The sequence below is a fragment of the Zeus faber genome (genome assembly GCF_960531495.2).
Source record: "Zeus faber genome assembly, chromosome: 16".
In the NCBI taxonomy this organism is placed as follows: domain Eukaryota; kingdom Metazoa; phylum Chordata; class Actinopteri; order Zeiformes; family Zeidae; genus Zeus; species Zeus faber.
In genome coordinates, this window is record NC_137202.1 from 16,954,381 (window position 1) to 16,975,330 (window position 20,950).

The window sequence follows — 20,950 nt, forward strand, 5'->3', positions numbered from 1 at the left end:
GCTCCTGTTGCAGCCTGTTGATAAATGATACATAGCAGTACTACACATTGCTTTTAAGCATGACTTTGGAATTTTATTCATTTTCGAGTGCACATCCATCCATGCCGATCCACTCCCTTCAAGCTGAGCACATGGTGGAAGAAGAACTCATTCAAGACGGTATTTAGGTTTGAAGTGACCCGTAGAACATACTGTGTGTTTATGTATTCTGGGATATGCCGGACTGACAGGAATAATTGCATAACATGGGTGAATCTCAGATCTTTATGATTGTCGTCTGTAGCCACGTTTACTCAAACAAACCTGTTTAACATAATGTGTCTTGTTTTTAATAATCCAATTATAGTATGGATATGACTCAGTACTCCATCTCTCTTTTGGGTCAGATTTGCATAAATTAAAAAAACATTTGCTAAGCGATTAATCGTGATTAATAATTCTAATCGTTTGACACCCCTAGAATGAAAATAAAAGCTGTAAAACCATTTATTTACTCTCACTCTGCGACTGATCGTGAACACTGAAAGGTTGGACAATGAATGTCAACCACTCACAAACGGACGTGTAAGTGACTTTGGATCAACGTGTCGCAATGAAATATTAATGTCAGTAGTTGGTGTGTCAACGTAAGATGGGACAAACATTTTTTTCCTGGTTAAAAATAACGAACACAACATTATAATATAAGCCTTGCCCCGCGGGCTGACATTCGCAAAATAATAAAAAGATTTGTCAAAATGACTTAAGTCGCAACTGATGTAAATTATTTAAGCGTAAAAAAAATAAATAAAAGTTAGAAAAGGGTAGAAGTTCTAAATGAAAAGAATCAACGGCAAGCAAAAACATTGTAATCACAATACTATTACCTTGACCATTATCCTTGTTCTTAGAAATGTGTCATGCATGTTAACTAACTACATTTCCGTCTCCGGGCATCACAATGAAACAGCAATCGTTTCCTCCTGTTCCTCTCTCTGGTTGTGTGTGATCTTACTTAAAACAGTGGATTCAAATCCGGCAGGACCCAAAGGGAATGCTTTGACTCAGTTTAGTTGTCGCGAACCGTGACTTGTGATGATTTACACTTGCAAAGTCAGCTGTCTTTTTTTCCCATAAGGTTTTCCACGGCTTTCGGGACTCGAAAACAGTCGTCCCCGGAGAAGCTTGTGGCGACGGGAAATCTAAATCAGTTTTCCAGCTTTCCGCTTCCTTTTTCGGCCGCACGTACAGTATATATGTTTGGATTACGTCTCCGGATTACATTCAGTGATGAAATGGGTTTTCCTTTTGCTTGTGTGACGTGTTTGATCCTCAAACTTGGGACAAATGCGTCTCACATGCGTCATGACATTTTGTTTTCTTCAAAAACATCTCAAACGCATCTTCAAGCACGAGAAGCTCTTCTAAAGCACAATCGCTCTTGTAATGATATTGCTTTAAATCTTGTATCCATAACAAGTTTCTAATATCGTTGAAGCAAATCCAAGAGATTCAAAGCCTCCCCCCCCCCCCCCCCCCCGTCAAGCATTTTCTTTAGAAACCCGATTAATAACTCAAGATGCAAAATCCAAAAGGCGTGTGGACTGGTTCACGCCCAAAAGTGCTCCCACCTTTACGTTGGGTTTTTCATTTTTAATGGCATAAATAATTGATGTAACTGTGAGAGGAATGTGTAGAAAGTGATAATCTCAGCTTCTTTCTTCCACTTCCTGCGTTATCCCTCCTGGCCATCTCCAAAATCAAAAAGGAGCGTTGGCTAGGAATAGATTATTTACAGTACAAGCCAAAACATTTAATAGAGGTTGTTCAAGCCAATTTCAAGCTGTAACCCTCTTTTGATGGTCTCGTACTTTCTCTATTATTTACCATTTTTAGCGTAACAATATCGAATTGCGTTATTACAACTGAGTGCAATAAATCCGTTTTGTAATTGCCTTATCAGTGATCTGCACAAAATCCTCAGTCCATAGAATCCAAACCAGTGTGGAAGATAAAACCATTTTTGGGAAGTGATTAGGTGGATGACATTGTGACGTTATGAACATCCTTAAAAACCCTATGGAAAGAGGATCCTTTCATGACACCTTTTCTTCACCAAATACAGCGATTTTCTTTGTAGTGCATGAGTCTTATGGAATACGGTAGATTTGACATATCGTTCTTCAATAGTAGCAGACTATCACATTCCACTGGAGCAGATTTGGGGATATTGGTACATTTTTCTGATAAGCTTCAGGTGAATACTTGGTGCTAATAAGCCCTCACCAAAAAAAAACAAAAAAAAAACAAAAAAACTTAATGAAGATGAAAACATAAAACCGCTTTGAATCGCACTTTGAATCATCAATCACACTTCATACCGGGTCAAAATCTGCAAAACCTATTATGGCATCACAAATAACAATTTGGAAAGCACTATTATAGGTGTTTTTTCCCATCTTTTTTGAACTGAACATTCTGTACTAAAACTCGGCGTCGAGCATGTAGTTGTGTAGTCGAGGCTGATTCAGTGATGAAATTAAGGTAACAAAAAAAAAAAAAAAAGTGTCTCGACGTCCCTCCTCCAGTTGAAGCTCACGATGTTGTTCCATCTTGAAGACATTGTGGCTGACAGTGGCAAAACACGCGCGGGAAAGGACTACCGCCCGCCTCCGACATGCCGCTCTGAATCTAGGAACGACGACCAACACGGGGGAAGGCTTTCCCTGTTCAGCCAGAATCCTGAGAACCGACGAGACTCAAAGACCCCGAGGTTTGAGAAGTGATAACGTTTTAGAAAACTCTGAACCGGTCCTGAAATTAAGACAAATTGGACGACTCGGTGGACTTGGGGAGTGTTGGGAAGTCGACTTTGCGGTCATAACGAGCACAATAACATTGCATATAACCACCAGCCACAATGACCCAATTGCGTAAGGACAGAAAGCAGGGGGAGATGGCCTCTGTCTCTAAATTGCATTTTTTGGAAGGCAGGGCTGGAAATAATTTATTTGGGAATTAATTATGTATAGGAATCATAAGCGTGGTGGGGTTTGATTCGATTCCCAAGCCGTTCCCACCTGTTGTATAAATCATAGAACACTAATAATGACATTTAAAATAACAAGAACAAATACTCACAGCACTGGGGATCAGTCCGCTGGGACTTGAATCCAATGACCAAACTGGAAAAACTCATTGCTGTACTAAATGCAAGTAGTTGCTCAGTGTCTAAACTTTTTAGACATGCAATGACTCCCATACATCATGTCACGCCGTCTATACCGCTTTCAATATCAGAACAAAATGATACGTTAAACATGTGCTTTTATTCAGACTCTCCTTGGTGACGATCAACCGGTTACTGGACTAAAGAATCAATTATTAACTTGTCAAGTTAGGTTTCCATGAGCGGGCCGTGGAAAAAATAATTCAAACGAATATACAAATGATGAGCTGTCAGCCGTCAGCACAACCCATTACTCTTAAGTGGCAAAACATTTGGCTAAAACATCCCGGTAGCTTTAACCCGTCAGCGGAAGTGCCTCCTCGTGAACTGGGAGTTACACCTTGCGTTTAAGCCGGTGAATCTCGAGGAAGACCGCGGCGTTTCATTTCTTGATCCAAGAAAATCGCACGGTCAGGGATCTTAGCTGGCGTACCGTCTTTTTGAGTCTTCACATTCGCCCCCCCCCCCCCCCTCCCCCGTCAACCTCTAAGCAAAGATATCATCTTTGTCAGTGTCTGGTGAAGTGGGTCTCGAGATCTCAAAAAGCGGCTTTGGGGAGCCGGCAGCTGCTCCGCTGGCTTTGAGGAGCTGAAGAGCCTCTAGGAGCTGCGCCTCCAGGCCGGACATTCGAACGTTCAGGTTCTTGAGATCGTCCTTGAGCTCCAGCTTGAGCTCCTGCAGGGAGGCCTGGAGCGTCTGCTCGGGGATGGGGTAAAAGGCATGCCTGGCTTCTGGCTGCACGGGGCTGCGGTCCTGGGGCGTCGTGCGGAACTCTCCCACTTTGTCCAGGCGCAGGTCACTTTTGGTGATACCGCTGTCGCAAGAGTCTGTTTTCTTCAGAGACATTTGTAGCTCGGGCACCATGGTCCTTTCCGGCAGAGTCTCCATGGATTCAGCCTTGGACACTTTGTTCCAGTTGTCGGCCTTGGCCATGGACTCCTTGAAGCGTCCCCAGCCCTTGACTTTGGCCGGCTCGGCTGGCCGAGACCCGCCAAGGGTGACCGGAGAGGGCGCCCGGAGCTTTGCCTTGTCTGAAGGCGCAGCGCTGGGCGACGCAGATGACGAGGGCGTGGCCGGGCTCTCCGTCACCGTGACGATGCTGGTGGTGGCGATGGCCGGCTGAGGCGACGGAGCCTCCGCGTACGCGGGGCCCCTCTCGACGTCGTGCTCGTCCGGGTCTGGTTTTTCGGTGGTCAGGCGGGCTTCCTTCTGCTGCCGGAAGCGCTGGAAGAGCCTTCGCACCGGGTGGTCGGGAGGGAGGTTCAGCGGGGCTTCGTTCTTACGCCGCAGACACTCCTCTTCCTCTCGCTTCACATCGCTGATCTTTCGGAAGACAATCTACGAGTGAAGGGCACGGTTTGGTTTGGGAACGCTGATACTCCAAACGGCAGGTAAAGTAACATCAGTGTTCTCAAAGCAAACGGACAAAATCAACAGCCTGTACATTATGTGGTTAAATCGTTTTATTTTACATCGCAGATAAACAATGCGTAGCTATGTGAAAAAAAGGGATAATTCTCCAGAGTCGTCTGTGTGTCAGAATGCCTGTGCTGTGAAAATGTCACGGAATCCCTCGGTGAGGAGAGAAGTTCATATCCTGCCTTTGGCTTTATTTTGAAGAAAGCTCTTCGATCCTCCTTCAAGAGACTATTGACCTACTACACCTCGAGTAGTCACAAATTGTATATGGCTTGTTTGGATTGGAAACTTTCTGTTTTGTTGTAACAGAAACTTGTAGCTTGATTCGATTTTTGTTGTTTCATTTTTACAGAGCAGGCATGATGTTCGTTTTCTCCACCACGAGAGCAAAGTAATACATGCATTATGTGCCATAAGTTGAGAATAATTTAGCCTTCATAAAAAGTTTAATTCAAGTTTAGTATAGTACTATTTCAGGCATTCATAATTGCACTTCTAATTGCAGTACAATTTAGCATTTAAAACTAAATTTAGAACTATATTTCTATCCAAGAATAAATTATATTTTTTTATTCATATTTTGATATATGCATACCTTGTATAAATGTTTATTTTTCATTAGTATTATAATATATATTTATACAATCTATATGTCAGAGTGCGTATTCTACATTTCTATATATTCTACATAACCAAGTAAACTGAATGACATCAGTCATGGTTCAAGTAAGAAGTACAGTATAATTCAATTTTTACGTCCTTTAAACCGTCTCAGCGACTGAAGCTGGTTCACCTGAACTCAATCTCTCAGGCCAATTACAATTTACGATCTCTCAGGCCAATTACAATTTACGATCTCTCAGGCCAATTACAATTTACGGAAACGCGCCGCCTGCGGAGCTCTTTACGCAATCACGACTTCTTGATTATGAAGTCAAGCACAGTTGGAAATGCAGGTGGAGGTGAAAGGAGCCGGTTCCCCGCTTGTTTTCCACTGATTGGTTGGACGCACTGCGTTAAAAACCACCTCACTGTCTGTTCAACCAATACCTACTTTCCATATCAGGTGTTTTAGAGAAGGTTAACATAATGCTGGATACTACAGGCCAATGTTTAGGGATTTTACATTATTCATTGAACAAAAGGTGTCGAAATGAATTATGTTTGTAAAGAAAGTGAAGGATAATCGCCTTGACCTTAATTTGGACGTGAAAGCATTCCAGCATGTACAGTAAAAGTCACGTGCGGGAGATCCATTTAATCAGTTCCGGGATTTCCCAGCTGTATAAATCTTTAAATTATGGGCTGTAGTCAACCCGCAGGTCAAGGCGATGCAATAGGTTAGATTGCTTCTCTATATGCAGGCTATTCAATCTCCTGCTCCCTCGTGGGAGGGGCAATGCCGTCATGAACCGGGGGAGAGGCTGGTGGCCGCATGCGTCCGGCTGGGACCACGCCTACAAGTGCCGAAAGCTTAATAGATGCTCTCACCCGCGGCTTGACCGTGACTCGTCTCTAATAGGGTTCTATTTTTACACCTGAAGTGCTATTTTATTGTTCGTACGTTCGATTCAATGTTTAATCATTTATGATCACGGGACGAGCAGCGGAGAAATAAATGAAACCGAAATAATTGACGCGAGATAGAGCGAGCCTCAGGACTTTTTTTTTTTTTTTTTTTTTTTTTTAACATTAGACAACGGGGGCTCTATAGTTATTGTGAAGGGGGCCGCAATTTTGATTTATAAAACTCTCGAAATGTAGTATCGAGACAACACTGAAAGTAAATCAGGGGCTGAAGCCCGACGACCTCCTTCTATTTGCCTTAAAAAGCAGAGAGAGCAGGCCCATCTCATAATACTGGACGACATTCCTCTCCAACAAGACAGGCCAATTTGTTGAGTTCTTATTATTTAAAGTGGTGTACGATGGGGGGTGTACGGGAGGGGGAGGCATTTATCAAGCAAACATCTGATGTTGCACGGCTTGAAACGTGTGTGCCAGTTTTTTAACTTACAAATGGGTGTGAGAGCGACTGACGCTGTTGACGCAGCGGAGCACATGTGGTTTAGTTAAGCCAGGGGGTCTAAGCTAAGCCTCTTTAGGTGATAAGGCAATTCTAAACAGATCTTTGAATTAGCGTAATTCCACTCTCACAAAGAGGTTTCACCAGTCGCGCTGTAAAGCGGTGCGTGGTTGCTCCTAAATAAACAAACACAACAAATAAATCCTGTTCTCCTGAACACGAGTCGGAACAGAGCATTTCAATAAGGAAATGCTTTGTCGAGATTGTTTGAGCCGTACATTTTGTCAACATGCATCTGTCGCGTTAATAAGCCAAGTGAAGGCGGTCCCGCCCCGCCCTCCCCGTTCGTCGCGCTGACATGCAGCGTAGACGGCGAGGGCCCACACTCACCCTCTTGCGGAGGTTGTACGTCAGCAGCAGGTTCCTGGAGAAGTGGTTGGAGAAGGCGGTGTAGAACTCCAGCACCTTCTGCAGCGCGTCGCGCTTGATGACGTGCAGGTCGCAGTAGGTCAGCGCCCGCACGTTGGCGCAGGCCTGGGCCAGAGTCAGCTCCTTCCAGAAGACGTCCCCGAACACGTCGCCCTTCCCTGCAGACGGAAGGTGACGCAAGAGAGTCGGACGAAGAGTCGCCCAAAGGAACTTATTTTTATTTTATTTTTCTCGATCCTCGATGATCGACGGGGCCGCGCCGCTCCAACGACGCGAGCGCTTACAAGGGTCAGCGTTTTCTCGTTGTGACGTGCTGTCTTGTATTTAGAGGAGAAGCTTTGCATACAATAGCCACCGGCGCTTTCGGTGCTCTCATCTGGAACGGCACGACGCGTAGGTGAGGAAACACAAAACCACCTCTGCACGTTTCAACTTCCTCGGGGAAATAACTGATCACGGCCATTTGGGCTGAGCTACGCTGATAAATCATTTTGTGCGTACACAATCGACATTTCCAAAATGTTACGGGTTCACGAGAGGGGGGAGACGCGAGACTGGATGGGAGTTTGGATTTCATCAATCCTCCGAAAAAGGCGACATGCACCCTGGGCGCAGATTGGTGGCTCCATGTTTTGAGCGCTTGTAATTTATACTTGCTTTCTCGTCTGGACTGACATTAGGCTAATGAGAAGCTGATTTATAGCTGTAACTACTCCATCACCAGAGACCCTGTTTAAAACGAAGACAGTATCAGTCTAATAGTATATTGATTGTTCCAAACAGTCACAAATTACTGATGCGTGAGCGCGCAAGCCTCAACACCAGGAGACAAGCCCCTTTAATATACGCAACACAACACACTCCTGTTTTAATACACACTGATCAGCCGCAACATTAAAATCACTGACAGGTGAAGTGAATAACATTGATCGTCCCTCTCCAATGGCACCTGTCAAGGGGTGGGATATGTTAGGCAGCAAGTCAACAGTCAGTTCTTGAAGTTGATGTGTTGGAAGCAGGAAAAACGGGCAAGCGTAAGGATCTGAGCCACTTTGACAAGGACCAAAATGTGATGGCTAGACGACTGGTTCAGAGCATCTCCAAAACAGCAGGTCTTGTGGGGTGTTCCCAGTATGCAGTGGTTAGTACCTTCCAAAAGCGGTCCAAGGAAGGACAACCGGTGAACCGGCAACAGGGTCTTGGACGCCCAAGTCTCCTTGATGCACGTGGGGAGCAAAGTCTAGCCCATCTGGTCCAATCCCACAGAACTTTTTCAGCACAAATTGCTAAAAAAGTTGATGCTGCTATGATAGAAAGGTGTCAGAACACACAGTGCATCACAGCTTGATGCGTATAGGGCTGCGGAGCTACAGAGCGGTCAGAGTGTCCATGCTAACCCCTGTCCACCGTTGAAAGCGCCTACATGGGCACATGAACGTCAGAACTGGACGATGGAGCAATGGAAGAAGGTGGCCTGGTCTGATGAATCACCTTTTATTCGACATCATGTGGATGGCCGGGGTTAGGGTACGATCCAATGGAGCATCTGTGGGATGTGCTGGAACAACAAGCCCAATCCATGGAGACCCCACCTCACATCTTCCAGGACTTAAAGGATCTACTGCTAACGTCTTGGTGCAGATACCACAGGACACCTTCAGAGGTCTTGTGGAGTCCATGCCTCCACGGGTCACAGCTGTTTTGGAGGCACGAGGGGGAGCTTCACTATATTAGTGGTTATTAGTGGTGTTTTTTTCATTTTGTGGCTGATCAGTGTATCTCTCCAAGCAATATATTGGTTTGCATCAATGTAATTGTAATAATAAAGAAATGCAACATTGAGATTGCATGTCCAAATTGCAATTTTAAGTAAGAACTGTGGCCCAATTGACGCTCTGAAAAAGTGTAAACCCAAGCAAATATTTGTGCTTTGTGAGAATTTGTGACCTACAGTAATACCGTAAGACCCATGCAAGAAATTGGGATGGGTGTGCTTATCTGACATAAGTAGCGGTGTTCAACAATTATTAGCGCAGGAAAATTATTATTATTTTTTGAATAAAGGTTTTCCCGTATCGAAAATGGGTGAAAATGTTGTATTTACGAAATAAAAAAGAGATGCATTAATTGGAAAATACGTGAGCAATAACGGTGAGAATTAATATAACCATTTAAACACATTTGGCAGCAACACTTTGGGCCAGTTCCAGTGATTAATTTCCCAGCTCTGCTGTCTTCTTTGGCAGCGACAACGAGTCAACGTGGCTCTGGACGAGGGCTTTCGGGTTTGTGGCGCGCTGGCAAAAAGGACACGATTTTCTTTGTGAAGTTGGTTCGATAGTTTTTTTTTTTTTTTACTCTTCTTTTTAAAGAGATTCGAGACCCATATCTTTTAACTCAAACAAACTCGGCCCCAAAGGGATTTTTATATTCAGAAATTAAGACGTAACCATATGTGGAGCAGGTCCTCGGAGAATTGAGCCAAAGTGTAGCGCAGAAGGAAAAATAAATAAATAACAACCAATACCCAAAAGCCGGTAACATTACTGACTGTTTACTAAATAAATGTTTAAATGGAAAACAGGCCCTTCCTATCATCATATTCATATTCACAGTTATATTTAATTCATATTTAACATAGTCAAAATTCTGTACTTTTGTATACAGTTCTGATAGTGCGACGCTTAACTATATGTCATTTGTCGTTGGAATAAAAGGGAAAGAATTACAACTTTTACTTTTAAGTTTCATCTTGTTGTGTTAGGGTCTTGGGCACCAAAACGATTGCTGTAATTAAGCGTCAAGAAACGTATTTAAATCAGCGAGCAAAATGACTTATGGCAAGACTGAAATAGTTTGCAACGCGGTACATTAAGAGCCCGCAGCTGCTCGCATCCTTTCAAGACCCTTTAAACGCATGTCAGACAATCGCTCGCATAATTCAGGCCAGGACGAGCCCAAGACCCGCGAGCTGAACAGGTCGACTCACCCAAAATGGCCACCACCTCGTCGTCCTGGATGACCTCCAGGGACCCGGACACCACGAAACACAGGCTGTCCACGCTCTCGCCGGCGTGGTAGATCAGGTCGCCGGGCGCGCAGTGGATGGTCTGAAACTCCATGGCCAGGGCTCGGAGGCAGCCGTCGCTGGCCAAGCGGAAGGCCGGGTGCTCCTTGAAGACCTTGCGGTTCAGGTGGACGCAGATGTCCGCCCGCATGTCTTTGGGGCATATCTGCAATACCTAGGAGGAAAAAGGAAGCCATAGGAGTGGGTTCATGAAAAACTGTAACGCCCTCTTTTCCAGAACACTCGGTCACACATAGAAAGCATCCCAAGTATAATCGCTTTCACAGTTTTCAGTGTTTTTTTTGGATATTACAGTAAAAAAAAAAAAATTATAATAATGAATTCCAACATCATTTTGCAGTAAGATGTTTTGGCAATGCTAGCCAAACTTTTTATTTCGCCGGCTTTACACCGAAACCGAGAAATGACGAATAACAAACTGGAAGTCCATTCATTCCTATGAAAGCTGTGACACTCTGCGTTGCAAGACTTCCGCATGTATGAATGGACGTCCAGTTTGTTGCTGTCATTTGTCGGCTTTAGGGGTATGGATACAATTTGTGTCCAGAATGACTTGCAGTAGACTGTAAATTCCACTGATGACAATGTGAAGTTATGCCGCCGGGCCGTCGGGTCCTTGTCTTCGAGCGCCAACATCCAGTCACAAGGCATTGGAAGGCTTCAATATGCATGAATATGTATTGAAAATGCTTTACACGGGGGTTTACACAGTAAAAGGTCATGCCGGACAGCTATGATTAAGTCTAGCGTCATAATCTCTTCTTTTTGAAGTGTGGCCACAAAATAGTTCAAGCACACATCACCAGCAGGACAGTCGCCTTTAAACCAGTTCTCTTTGATGGTTAATGTCAAACACTGAGAGAAAAAAGGCCATTTACTGGGTCATGGGGCCAGGGAAATAAATTATACATAACCACGGTATGAACAGGTCATTCAAAGAACAAAATGCTTCCTTTTGTGTGTAGTTTGTTTAAATTTTTAATGATATCCAAACCCATAATTGTCTAACTGGAATAACTCAGACCTGCCAACCTTAGGAAAATATTTTGAGTACCACGATAACGTAACAGGGAGTCTCCGTGGCGTTTCAGTTACCGCCGCTAAATTACTTCATCAGTTATTCACATCATAGCCGTCTCGTTACGAGGCTAATCACATGGCATGTGATCCACTACGGCTAACTATGTATAGTAATGTGGCAGTTTGGCCTACCACGCGCCACCCAAGTGGCGTGTTCAGGGACCTCCAGCACAGAGACACAGACAACCGGGTCGTAGACACCAGTTTATTGTCGAGAGTGGGCTAGGTGGAATTAGCCCAGGAGCAGATGGGCATGTGTCATGACAGGGGCTCCTCTCCTGAGTGTGTGTGGGGATGGGGGTTTTACCTGTTGCCCGTTAGACCAACCAATGAGCAACAGATCCTGGGTCCCCAATTATAATTATCTAGATTCAGGTGAGGTGTGGCTGCCCAAACCACACCACAAGTCATTTATCCCGTTGGATACACCGCTTGAAATGCATCACCTCGTAAAGTGACCGAGCATGTTTGCCAACTAGAGATGCCCCGACTGCAATTTTCTTGGCTGATTTCAGATTTTTTTAAAGTCCGACCCGTAGATTCCAATTTCCGATCGGTTGTACGTCCATGACAAATACATCCCATGGTCTGACCACGCTCACATGATAGGACTAACTTTCCCATTTTACCTCGGCAATGCAGCGTTACACCTCGAAGGATGATAAAAGGTAGCGCTGCGTATCAGTGGATGTTGAGTGAGTGAGAGGAGAGGGAGGGCTTACAGAACCACAGGTCTTAACATCTGGTCCAATACGAGGGATGTCGTTTAAATACCCAATAAATGTACGCTATTGTTTTGTATGGATTGATTGATTGATTTCCTGCATTAAATTACAACAATAATAATAATTTAAAAATATATATATATATCTATACATATACAATATATTTTTATATTATATATATATTTTCTTTTTTTTTTTATTTCATTTTTTTTTTTAAGAGTTGCATAGTTGGTAAACAAAATGTGTGCAGGTTGGCAGGTCTGATAACTTCCGCCATTGATTGTTGAACATTATTGAACTGTAAGAATTCTATTCAGGCAAGTTATTTTCCACCGGTCTTGACACTGTATGACAATGTTACAATATGGCCACCCAAACTCTAATCCCAAAAATCCATTCAACCAACAGTGAAAAACACATTCTACACACTTGCGTTTTCAGAGGAAGGACGCACAACATCCACATGCGGAGGGACCGGCCGGAGACTGCCTACGACAGTGAACACAGACCAACGACACAGCGACGCATGCAAGTGAATGAATGTCTGGCTTACAGTTTGAGATACCTTTTCAGTATCTATACCCCTTGACATGGACCAGGTGGACGCGATGTAGTCCATCACCCTCTCGCTCAGGCCCTTGGGCACCTGGTAGAGCTTGAGGAAGTCCCGGACGCTGTTCAGCATCTCGTGGTAGCGGTTGGTGTTGGCGTACATCTGCTGGAAGATGGTGGTGACGTTGCCGAAGATGGTGGCGTAGAGGAGCGCTGTGGAGGAGATAGGGGGGAGACGTGTTTCACTTCTGGGAACCTGTTTTCAGGAAAATTAAAAGACGGGGCCGTGCTGTTCAACCACGGTGCCGTCTCACACTAGCGCGGCGCCCTGAGAGCTCTCCAGGCGTCTGACGCCGTGAAAAAAAAAATCTCAAAATTCCATCTAACTTTAATGAACTTGCGTTGCAAGAGCCAAACCTTACTATTGGCTGTACTATTTCATCAATTCCAGCCAGGATACCAGCTGTGTTCACTGAAAGCGAAAATCATCATGAGGCCTCATTGATAATAAGCAGTTACAAGTTTGTGAGGTTTTTGGTCGTGAACAGAACAGCGGCGTGTCCCGGGATTATCCAATAATAAAAATGTGCCGAAAATGACGAGTTCGGGAAATAATGACCAAAATCAAAAATCAGTTAAGAATTTTTTCACCTAAAATGGCACTTAACAGCTCAGGGTGATGACTAGATAGAGTAAACGCTCCCCCCTCCCTTTTTTTTTTTTAACGCTCCACATTTCACGCGAAGAGCCGAAAATAAACATTTAAATATACGTTTCATAACTTTAAATTTGTACCACCCTATAAATATCCCAGAAGAAGCGATAGGATTCTCTAGATTTTGAATCCCAAATCCAAAAGATATCCTTTAGTTTTATCTCAACAATTCATTTGTAAATGTGTTGTTTTTTTTTTTACAAACTCATTTGAATCATTTCGATGCCACTGTTCACCGCCAAAATGTTGGGCGATGATTGATTGCGGGTGCTTATTGTTAGTCATGCACTTCATTGTATTCAGCCCGAGCCTGATGAATCATGCATGTATTGATCCGCACCGCCCATTTCCTCCTCGATGTTAAAATCTCCGGCATCACTTTTGCATGAAAATCGAGGACATTCAAAGGTTTTTGCCGACGCGGTCAATTCTGCAGCTGTCTCTCATTATTGCAACTTCATAAGGCGGCGAAAGGCTGTGGCACAACAATAGGCGCATGCTGTTCACCGCGTCTCCCAACTTTGACTCAAATTGGACGAAGCGGCTCTTTGCGCATAAAACGACCCCTCGCCGCCGTGCGGGGTCGGGAACCTGCTCGACGCCGCGGGAACCGGTGGCTCTCTCTCGGCGGGTGACCGACGGGAGATACAATCTTCGCGCCGCTCTTCCGTTCTTTTTGAGACCGGCTTCCTTTAAAAAAAAAAAAAAAAAAAAAAAAAAAAACGAACTGAAACTTACGAGACTTTGCTGTGCACTCGGGGACGGGGGACGGGGGGGACGGTGGGGGGTCCCCTGGAGCCCCCAGCCCTAATAAATCAAGACGACGTCTCTGCCTGACCCTGCTTTATTGATATCAGCGAAGTGTTTAAATGTCGATGTACGGCAGCGTGCATGATTATGGGGTGGTTGGACTGCAGCGGCTGCAGCAGCTGGAGTGTGTAAGGATCAAAGACGGGCGCTGTCAGTTCCGTGTGTGTGTGTGTGTGTGTGCAGTGTTCTCCTGGCAATAAGCTCCTAATTAGCCCTTCTACTAGACGCCAAGCCCACATTTCAATTATGCGCAGAGGACAACAGTAACCTGTGTCTGGAAGTACCATGTGGGCTTGTGTAGTGTTTTTTTTTAGTGTGTTTAGTATGTCCGGGGGGGGGGGGGGGGTTGTATAAGTTTACCGTACGGTGTAAAAAAATCTAAGCGCGGGGGAAACGAACCGTCCGGGGAATTAATGGCTAATTAGAAACCGCTATAAACTCCTCTACGGCGAAGATCAACACCGCTCGAATCCTTTCATCCTCCGCACGCTGCAGCTCGCTGCAGTGGGGCGATCCGGCGCCGTGGGACCTGACGGGGGGGGGACGGTGCAGCACGTGCTCTGGTGTTACCGGGAGGCAGACACAATTTTGCCAGCTGCTCATAGGCACGGACTGCACACACCGAAGTGCGCCGACTGCAAAGGGGTTAGTGTCGGTTGTCAGGCTCGTTCGACGGTACGCAAACAACAGAGCGGAATAAAAGCAGGATAAAAAAGTTTGCCCGAAAACAAGTTGACGATCGTCACTGAAACACAAACCTCCAAAGGGGTCGAAGGTGGCCCAGCGACTAACTTTGTTTGGTGGTCAGTATTTCACGACGGGTTCCATGGAATGTTGAATTCCATGGAACTTCAGAGCTAAATGTATTCTATTGGCGTTGGTCGGAATTGTGGAACATTTTGGCAAATTTGTGTTTTTTACCCATTTTGATTAGTGCACATGCGGAGCGTGTCTACAGACGCCCAATGGTAGGTAGCGCTTTGGAGTAAAAAAACAAGGTTTTATATTATTGTAATACGGCATCAGTACAGTGAACTTAATGTACACTCAGCTGGTATCACAATATACTGAATTGCGAGCCGCGTGTTGGGAAACTCATCCCACCATCTCCGCATTCCTGCAGGAAGCGGCGACGCCAGCGGGAAACGCACCTGACGCCGCTCACAATGGTGTCATAGTACCTTGGCATCCAGCAGCTGCTGTGTGTGAAGGTAGTTAAAAGACAGTTGTCCAAAAATAAAAATAAAAAATACTAATTTACTAAAGCCCCAGGCCAGCAGTTGCTATGGCAACAGGACATATGTATATCCCCCCTCCCCTCCACCCCCCTTTTCCAAACCCCTCGTCACGCTGTGATCTTCTGCTGCCAACACTGATCCAGCACCGACGGTAAAAATAGAACGGTATCGGGGCATCCATATTTCATAGAGAGGAGCCATGGACTAAAGTAGATTACATCAACATCTACCGAGAAGAAGAATTCCCTCGAGTTTGCTTTGCTCCTTTTTTTCTTAAAGATATTTGGGTTTTAAGATCATTTGGATCTCGGTGTGAGGAGAAAGGAAAAAAGTTAAAGGCTGGCAGGATCGGGCTCGCCGGCGCCCTGGAGACGTTTTTTCTCGTGGCGCGAATGAATGCCCAAACCGCTGGAGGGGATCTACGATGCTCTCATTGTGTGGGGGATTATATTGTGAGACAGTACAGCGCAGGGAAGGAGTGGCTGCCTGTGTGTGTATGTGTGTGTGTGAGTGTGTGGGTGTTTGTGTGTGTGTGTGTGGGTGTGTGGGTGTTTGTGTGTGTGTGTGTGTGTGTGTGTGTGTGGGTGGGTGTGGGTGTGCGTGTGTGTGCGTGTGTGTGTAGTGTATGGTGTCACACTGATCCGGGGGTGGTGAGGGTGGCTGCTCGCTGCGTGCAGTCGCACATAATGCGCGCGACGCGGCACGCGGCGTCGCGAGCCGCACAAGCAGCCAAGGAGATACCTAATAAATGTAATCTGTCAGCTGTACAAATCAGCTTTCTTCTCTCCTCCGGATTCCCGATCTTTCTGTCGGCGGCGCCACCGTGACACTAAAGGCACCGTAACGAAATGGAAAACCACCGCGGTAATAATAAAAAAAAAAAACAAGGATTTGGATTGACTGCTTCCATTCGGATCGTTGTTTCATTATTTGCACATTTTGTGTTTAATTCAGTTTTGCACCTTGTTTACCTGCTGATGGAGTGAGTAAAGATAAACTGGTAAATATCAAATAGTTTTGGTTATAGATGTTGATTTTTAAATGTTTTGTAAAAAAACAAAACAAAAAAAAAAAAAAACGACTATCCCAACTGGGACCTCCTTCTGTGACACTTTTTTTATTTAGGGTAGAGAATTTTAAGAGAATTACTCAATAAACTGCAAAGGGAGATCACTACATAATGTATAATGAATACATAATGTATAATGTATATATAATGTATAACTGCTGCTCCAGGTTTCAGCTCCCACTAGGACCAGAAGGACAAGGATCAAACCAGTGCAGTGTAGTTTGACCCACCGGGGTGGACAGTGTTCTTCAAAAGGACGTTCTAGGAAGCTCTAAAAGTATCTTGAAAGACCCTTTGGAAAAAAAATTTTGTTTGATTCCAACATGAAAAGCCAAGGAATCGTAATAGTTCCATAGCGGATTTACCATTTTCATATTCAAATAACCTCAAATGGTGTCACTTACACAGATGACACTAATGTGTTGAGGATTCCTGAATGTGTCCTCAGGAGAGGACCTTTCTGCAGTTTCAGTTAGAATTTCTAGCCGATGTCAAAACCAATATCTACTTATATTCAGTTTCTCAACAAGACTGACTAGCGGCACTTTTGGTCCTTGTTTTATTTTTATTTTTTAATTCCCAAGTCCCTCCAGGAACAAAAAAGAGGATGCAAAGGGAACCACAACAGACGCTACCACGTCATGGTTTGTTTTTTTTCTCGAAAGAACTACACTGTAGCTGCGGGAATCGCTTATTTAGTCACTCAAAGGCCTTGGAGAGCCCCGACAAGACCCTCGTGCATGGGACGGAAGGTACTCACATCCGATCATCATCATGGCCACCGCAAAGATCTTCTCCCCGTCGGTGGTGGGGGCAATGTTTCCAAAGCCGATGCTGGTCAGGCTGGTCATGGTGAAGTACAGCGAGGTGATGTAGACCGAGTCCTTGTTGGGGCCGCCCTCCCACTTCCCCGAGCCGCTGTCGTTGAAGCGGTAGGGCGTGCCCACCGCCTCCGCCAAGATGTAGAGCCAGCTGTCCACGCGCGCGATGTTGGTCTCCTCATCGATCACCTCGTAGTCGCCGATGCTGTACCTGAGACGGGAAACGGGGGAATGACCACACGGGATATGTGAGACGTGGTTTTTGTCACAAAAAATGAAGAGTTTCACAATCATGTACGGTAATGTGCTGATCTTATCTCTCTCCGTGTAGCTTTAACGATGCTAATGCTAAACAAAAAATGACAAATACCAAGATCTAGCGTGCATTTTGGATTGGGAATCATTTGTAACAGTGGAAGGTAAATAATACATTATTTCCCTGTTACTGCGGTGCTTTCACCACGGAGGCAGTGTCACCATTACTCTTTTATTTTTATTTTTATTTTTTGGCTATACAGAACCACCACCACCATTTCTCCTTTATAAATGCAATATCCAATATCGTGATGCACGGCACTTAGGAAAACTAATTTCCAATTTGTGTAATCCCCACTGAGTAGTATCCATATCCAATTTACATTATAATTTTCTGATTTCAACTAACATCTCACCTCGCCTGCGTGCATGAAGATCATCCTCTTATCGAAACTAACGATCCCATGTGGCACGTGGCTGTTCAATATTTTTACTTATTAAAACATACTTTCCCTAAAAACACGCTAATAAATGATTAAAGCCTGAAATGTTAAAACTCTAGAGGGAGATCAAACAACTTCTGAAGGCAGCTGGAGCTGGACTCCACGGAGAATTGCGCTTGCTTTGCCTAGAGACAGAGTGCTTTTACAATACTTTCTTTGTGCCGCACTTTCACCTCCTTTCATCTAGTGGATTCGATGTCCACAAGCGGCACAACCTTTTACTCGCTGAAACTCTCTTTAAATAAAAATGCATATTTACGCATCAAATATAGGTCTCGTGAATGCAACTCTGATGCATCTCAACGAAACAATATCAGTAAAACAGATCAACAACACTTACGTTTATATTGGGATGAAAAAACAAGTATTGACTTTTTAATATCACTCCTCACATATTGTGGTATATAAATGTCTAGTCTAACATAGTAGATTACATTTCATAACCGTAAAGTAAATTATTGCAGATGGTGTTGAGATCAAGCTCAGGAAACCGGTTAAGGTGTTCCACAGGGATCCACATTCGGTCCATGACTATTTGTTTCCTAACTCAGTACTGCATATCCATGTCTTTGCTGATAAAAACTAAAGTAAGCAACTGGCTCCACCCCATGTCAAGCCTTCAATAAGATATATATACTGCCTTTTGACCTCCATTATGAATTCATCTCAAGAATTATGGCATTCACCAGAACTCACTCGCCCTCCCATCCACGCAAGTTCTTGAACACGAGCTTCATTTTGTACAGTGTTGTAAAGTATTCCATTCCTCTACCATGGGCAGTTACTCTCACCATAGTGAGTTATACAGGAAAGTTGGATGATCTAACAGCTTATACCAACCTGTTCATCTCTGTAATCACAACATGAGAACATGGTATAATATAGCATAGTTAAATATCCCAGAATTCAACGTACCAAATGCAGGCTAGCCAGTGTGCCGCCAGTCCAAACACACACACCAGCAGGACCAGGACGGCCGCTCCGTACTCGATGTAGTGGTCCAGTTTGCGGGCCACGCGCCCCAGACGCAGCAGGCGGACCACCTTGAGAGAACTGAAGAGGCTGCTAATGCCCTGGAACGAAGACGAGAGAGAGGAGGTCAGGTGCAAAACTCAGGTCTGACTAAGCAAGCATTAGACATTATAGTATGTACACACATTATATGAATGTGATGCAGCCCTTCACACACAGATACTGTCTATAGATTAAATTGAGTATATAAGGCAAGTTTTAACCCTTCACACTAGTCAGCACACACGTTTTGGTGGTAGAGTAGCTCAAATTTTTTTGATTTTTAATACGGTCTCTGTTTTCAGGCTTTGGAGAAGTCGATGTAGCGAGAAACCTACCTTAAAACTATCTACCGAGTCCACGGACAGGCACGGTAACGCACATTTTTGACTTCAATTTTGCTATATTTTGCGTGTATTAATTGCATTTGAAAAAGCAGAAACGCTACCGCTCTAACAAATGACGCCAAAATTTACCGTTACCGTTCGACCCGAGTTAGAATCTTTGCCTTCCGTACTTTTGTTTTGAGATGACGACAGTGAGACACTTCTTTGCGACGTTTGTCATGAAGGATTTGTTCATGCTCAGGGATTCTTTAACCTCAGGCCCCTCTGACAGGCGTATATTCCTCTTCCATGTGCCACTTTCCTTGACTTCCATGACCTTTCTGTCCATTTTGTCCACGGTAGGTCCGGTCACCTGACCCCCCCCCCCCCCCCTCCCTCCCCATTAGACGGCATGTTTCCACGCCATTACCACCCGATGTGCTGGGTGAGCAGGTATACTCTGTACCCTGTCGCCAGTTATTTTTAGATGCCAGGGGTTTTGTTTTGTTTTTTTTGCTTTCTTTCCTACATGCATTGTAACAAACGGATAAGCGTGCGCATTAAGCGGCGTGACGACAATACAGAGGAAAGTGATCTGCTGATCTCTTCGAGCGTTTCCTTTCTTTTTGCGAGTGCGGTTTTCGCCGGCGTTTTAGGCCCTTCGTAGAAGCGCCGCGTAGAAGGCGTTGGAGCCGGACGGGGGAGACGAGGCCGGAATAACATCGGCGTTTCAAAAGGAGGGTTTTCCCATTCACTGTTTTTTCCAACATTCTGCAGCGCGATGCAATTCCACACGGCGTAGCGCCTGTTTAACCGGCAGCTTAATATTTGCTCAGCTACACCGTAGTATATCTAAACTGCCACTCGCTGATGAATTCGGAGAGACAACAGCAATAACATCAGTCTGATTTGCGAGAGGATGGGATTTCTATCTTGCAGCGGTGGTGTCGTGTGTGTGTGTGTGTGTGTGTGTGTGGGGGGGGGGTTGGGTGGGGTGGGGTGTGTGTGGGGGGAGGGGGGTGGGGTGGTGTGGTGGGGTGTATTGATTTGTCTAATGTGCTGTGGTGGACAATGAGACTACAACTGCAGCACTCGGTGTCACTTGATCGGATCTTCTCCTCGGCCCAAACCCCTCTGCTGCTCGGAAAATCAATTTTCAGGACCCGGGCGCTCAACCTTATTCAATTAAAAATCTGTGATCGCCACTCCCGTTCTACCCGAAGCGCTTCCGATTTAATTTCCTCGGATAAGTTAAAAGTTTGGAGCCTAAATGTTCTTCTGTTAAGGAATGTTTTAAAATAAAACAGGAAGAAAATAAAGACATAAAAAATAGGACTATATATATTTTTTTATTAGTTTTGATTAATTATTTTAAAAATACAGGATCAACTACGCTAATTGTAAATTTAAGAACTATACTTATTTTACTGTATATGCTAATAAACCCTTAATGACAACTTCAACTCTTAACTCTCTCAACTAATACAATCTTTTAACCATTTAACTGTTTTTTTCTGCCCTTTTGGTAGAATGGGTGCCACTATGGAATACAGAATGGTGGGGATTGTCGACATTTAAGGCCACGTTGTCTAGATGTGAAACTAGAAAAACAACACTTATAAATGCTGTGCGACATGTGATGTGAGCGAATGAGAAGCACAAAGAAAAAAAAGCA

At 44.5% G+C, this 20,950-nt stretch overlaps 1 protein-coding gene across 1 annotated transcript in view; it reads right to left on the minus strand.

Annotated features, from left to right (window-relative positions):
- Nucleotides 1–3,694: 3,694 nt before the first annotated feature.
- The window catches only part of kcnh1a (potassium voltage-gated channel, subfamily H (eag-related), member 1a), a gene marked incomplete at both ends in the record, with an annotated part of 29,759 nt that continues 12,503 nt past the window's right edge, over nucleotides 3,695–20,950 (minus strand). Inside the window, 6 exons of the mRNA XM_080016399.1 lie at nucleotides 3,695–4,546; nucleotides 7,044–7,240; nucleotides 10,072–10,324; nucleotides 12,541–12,740; nucleotides 17,120–17,391; nucleotides 18,854–19,011. Of these exons, the coding sequence (XP_079872525.1) occupies nucleotides 3,695–4,546; nucleotides 7,044–7,240; nucleotides 10,072–10,324; nucleotides 12,541–12,740; nucleotides 17,120–17,391; nucleotides 18,854–19,011 (1,932 nt within the window). The remainder of the gene's footprint in view (nucleotides 4,547–7,043; nucleotides 7,241–10,071; nucleotides 10,325–12,540; nucleotides 12,741–17,119; nucleotides 17,392–18,853; nucleotides 19,012–20,950) is intronic.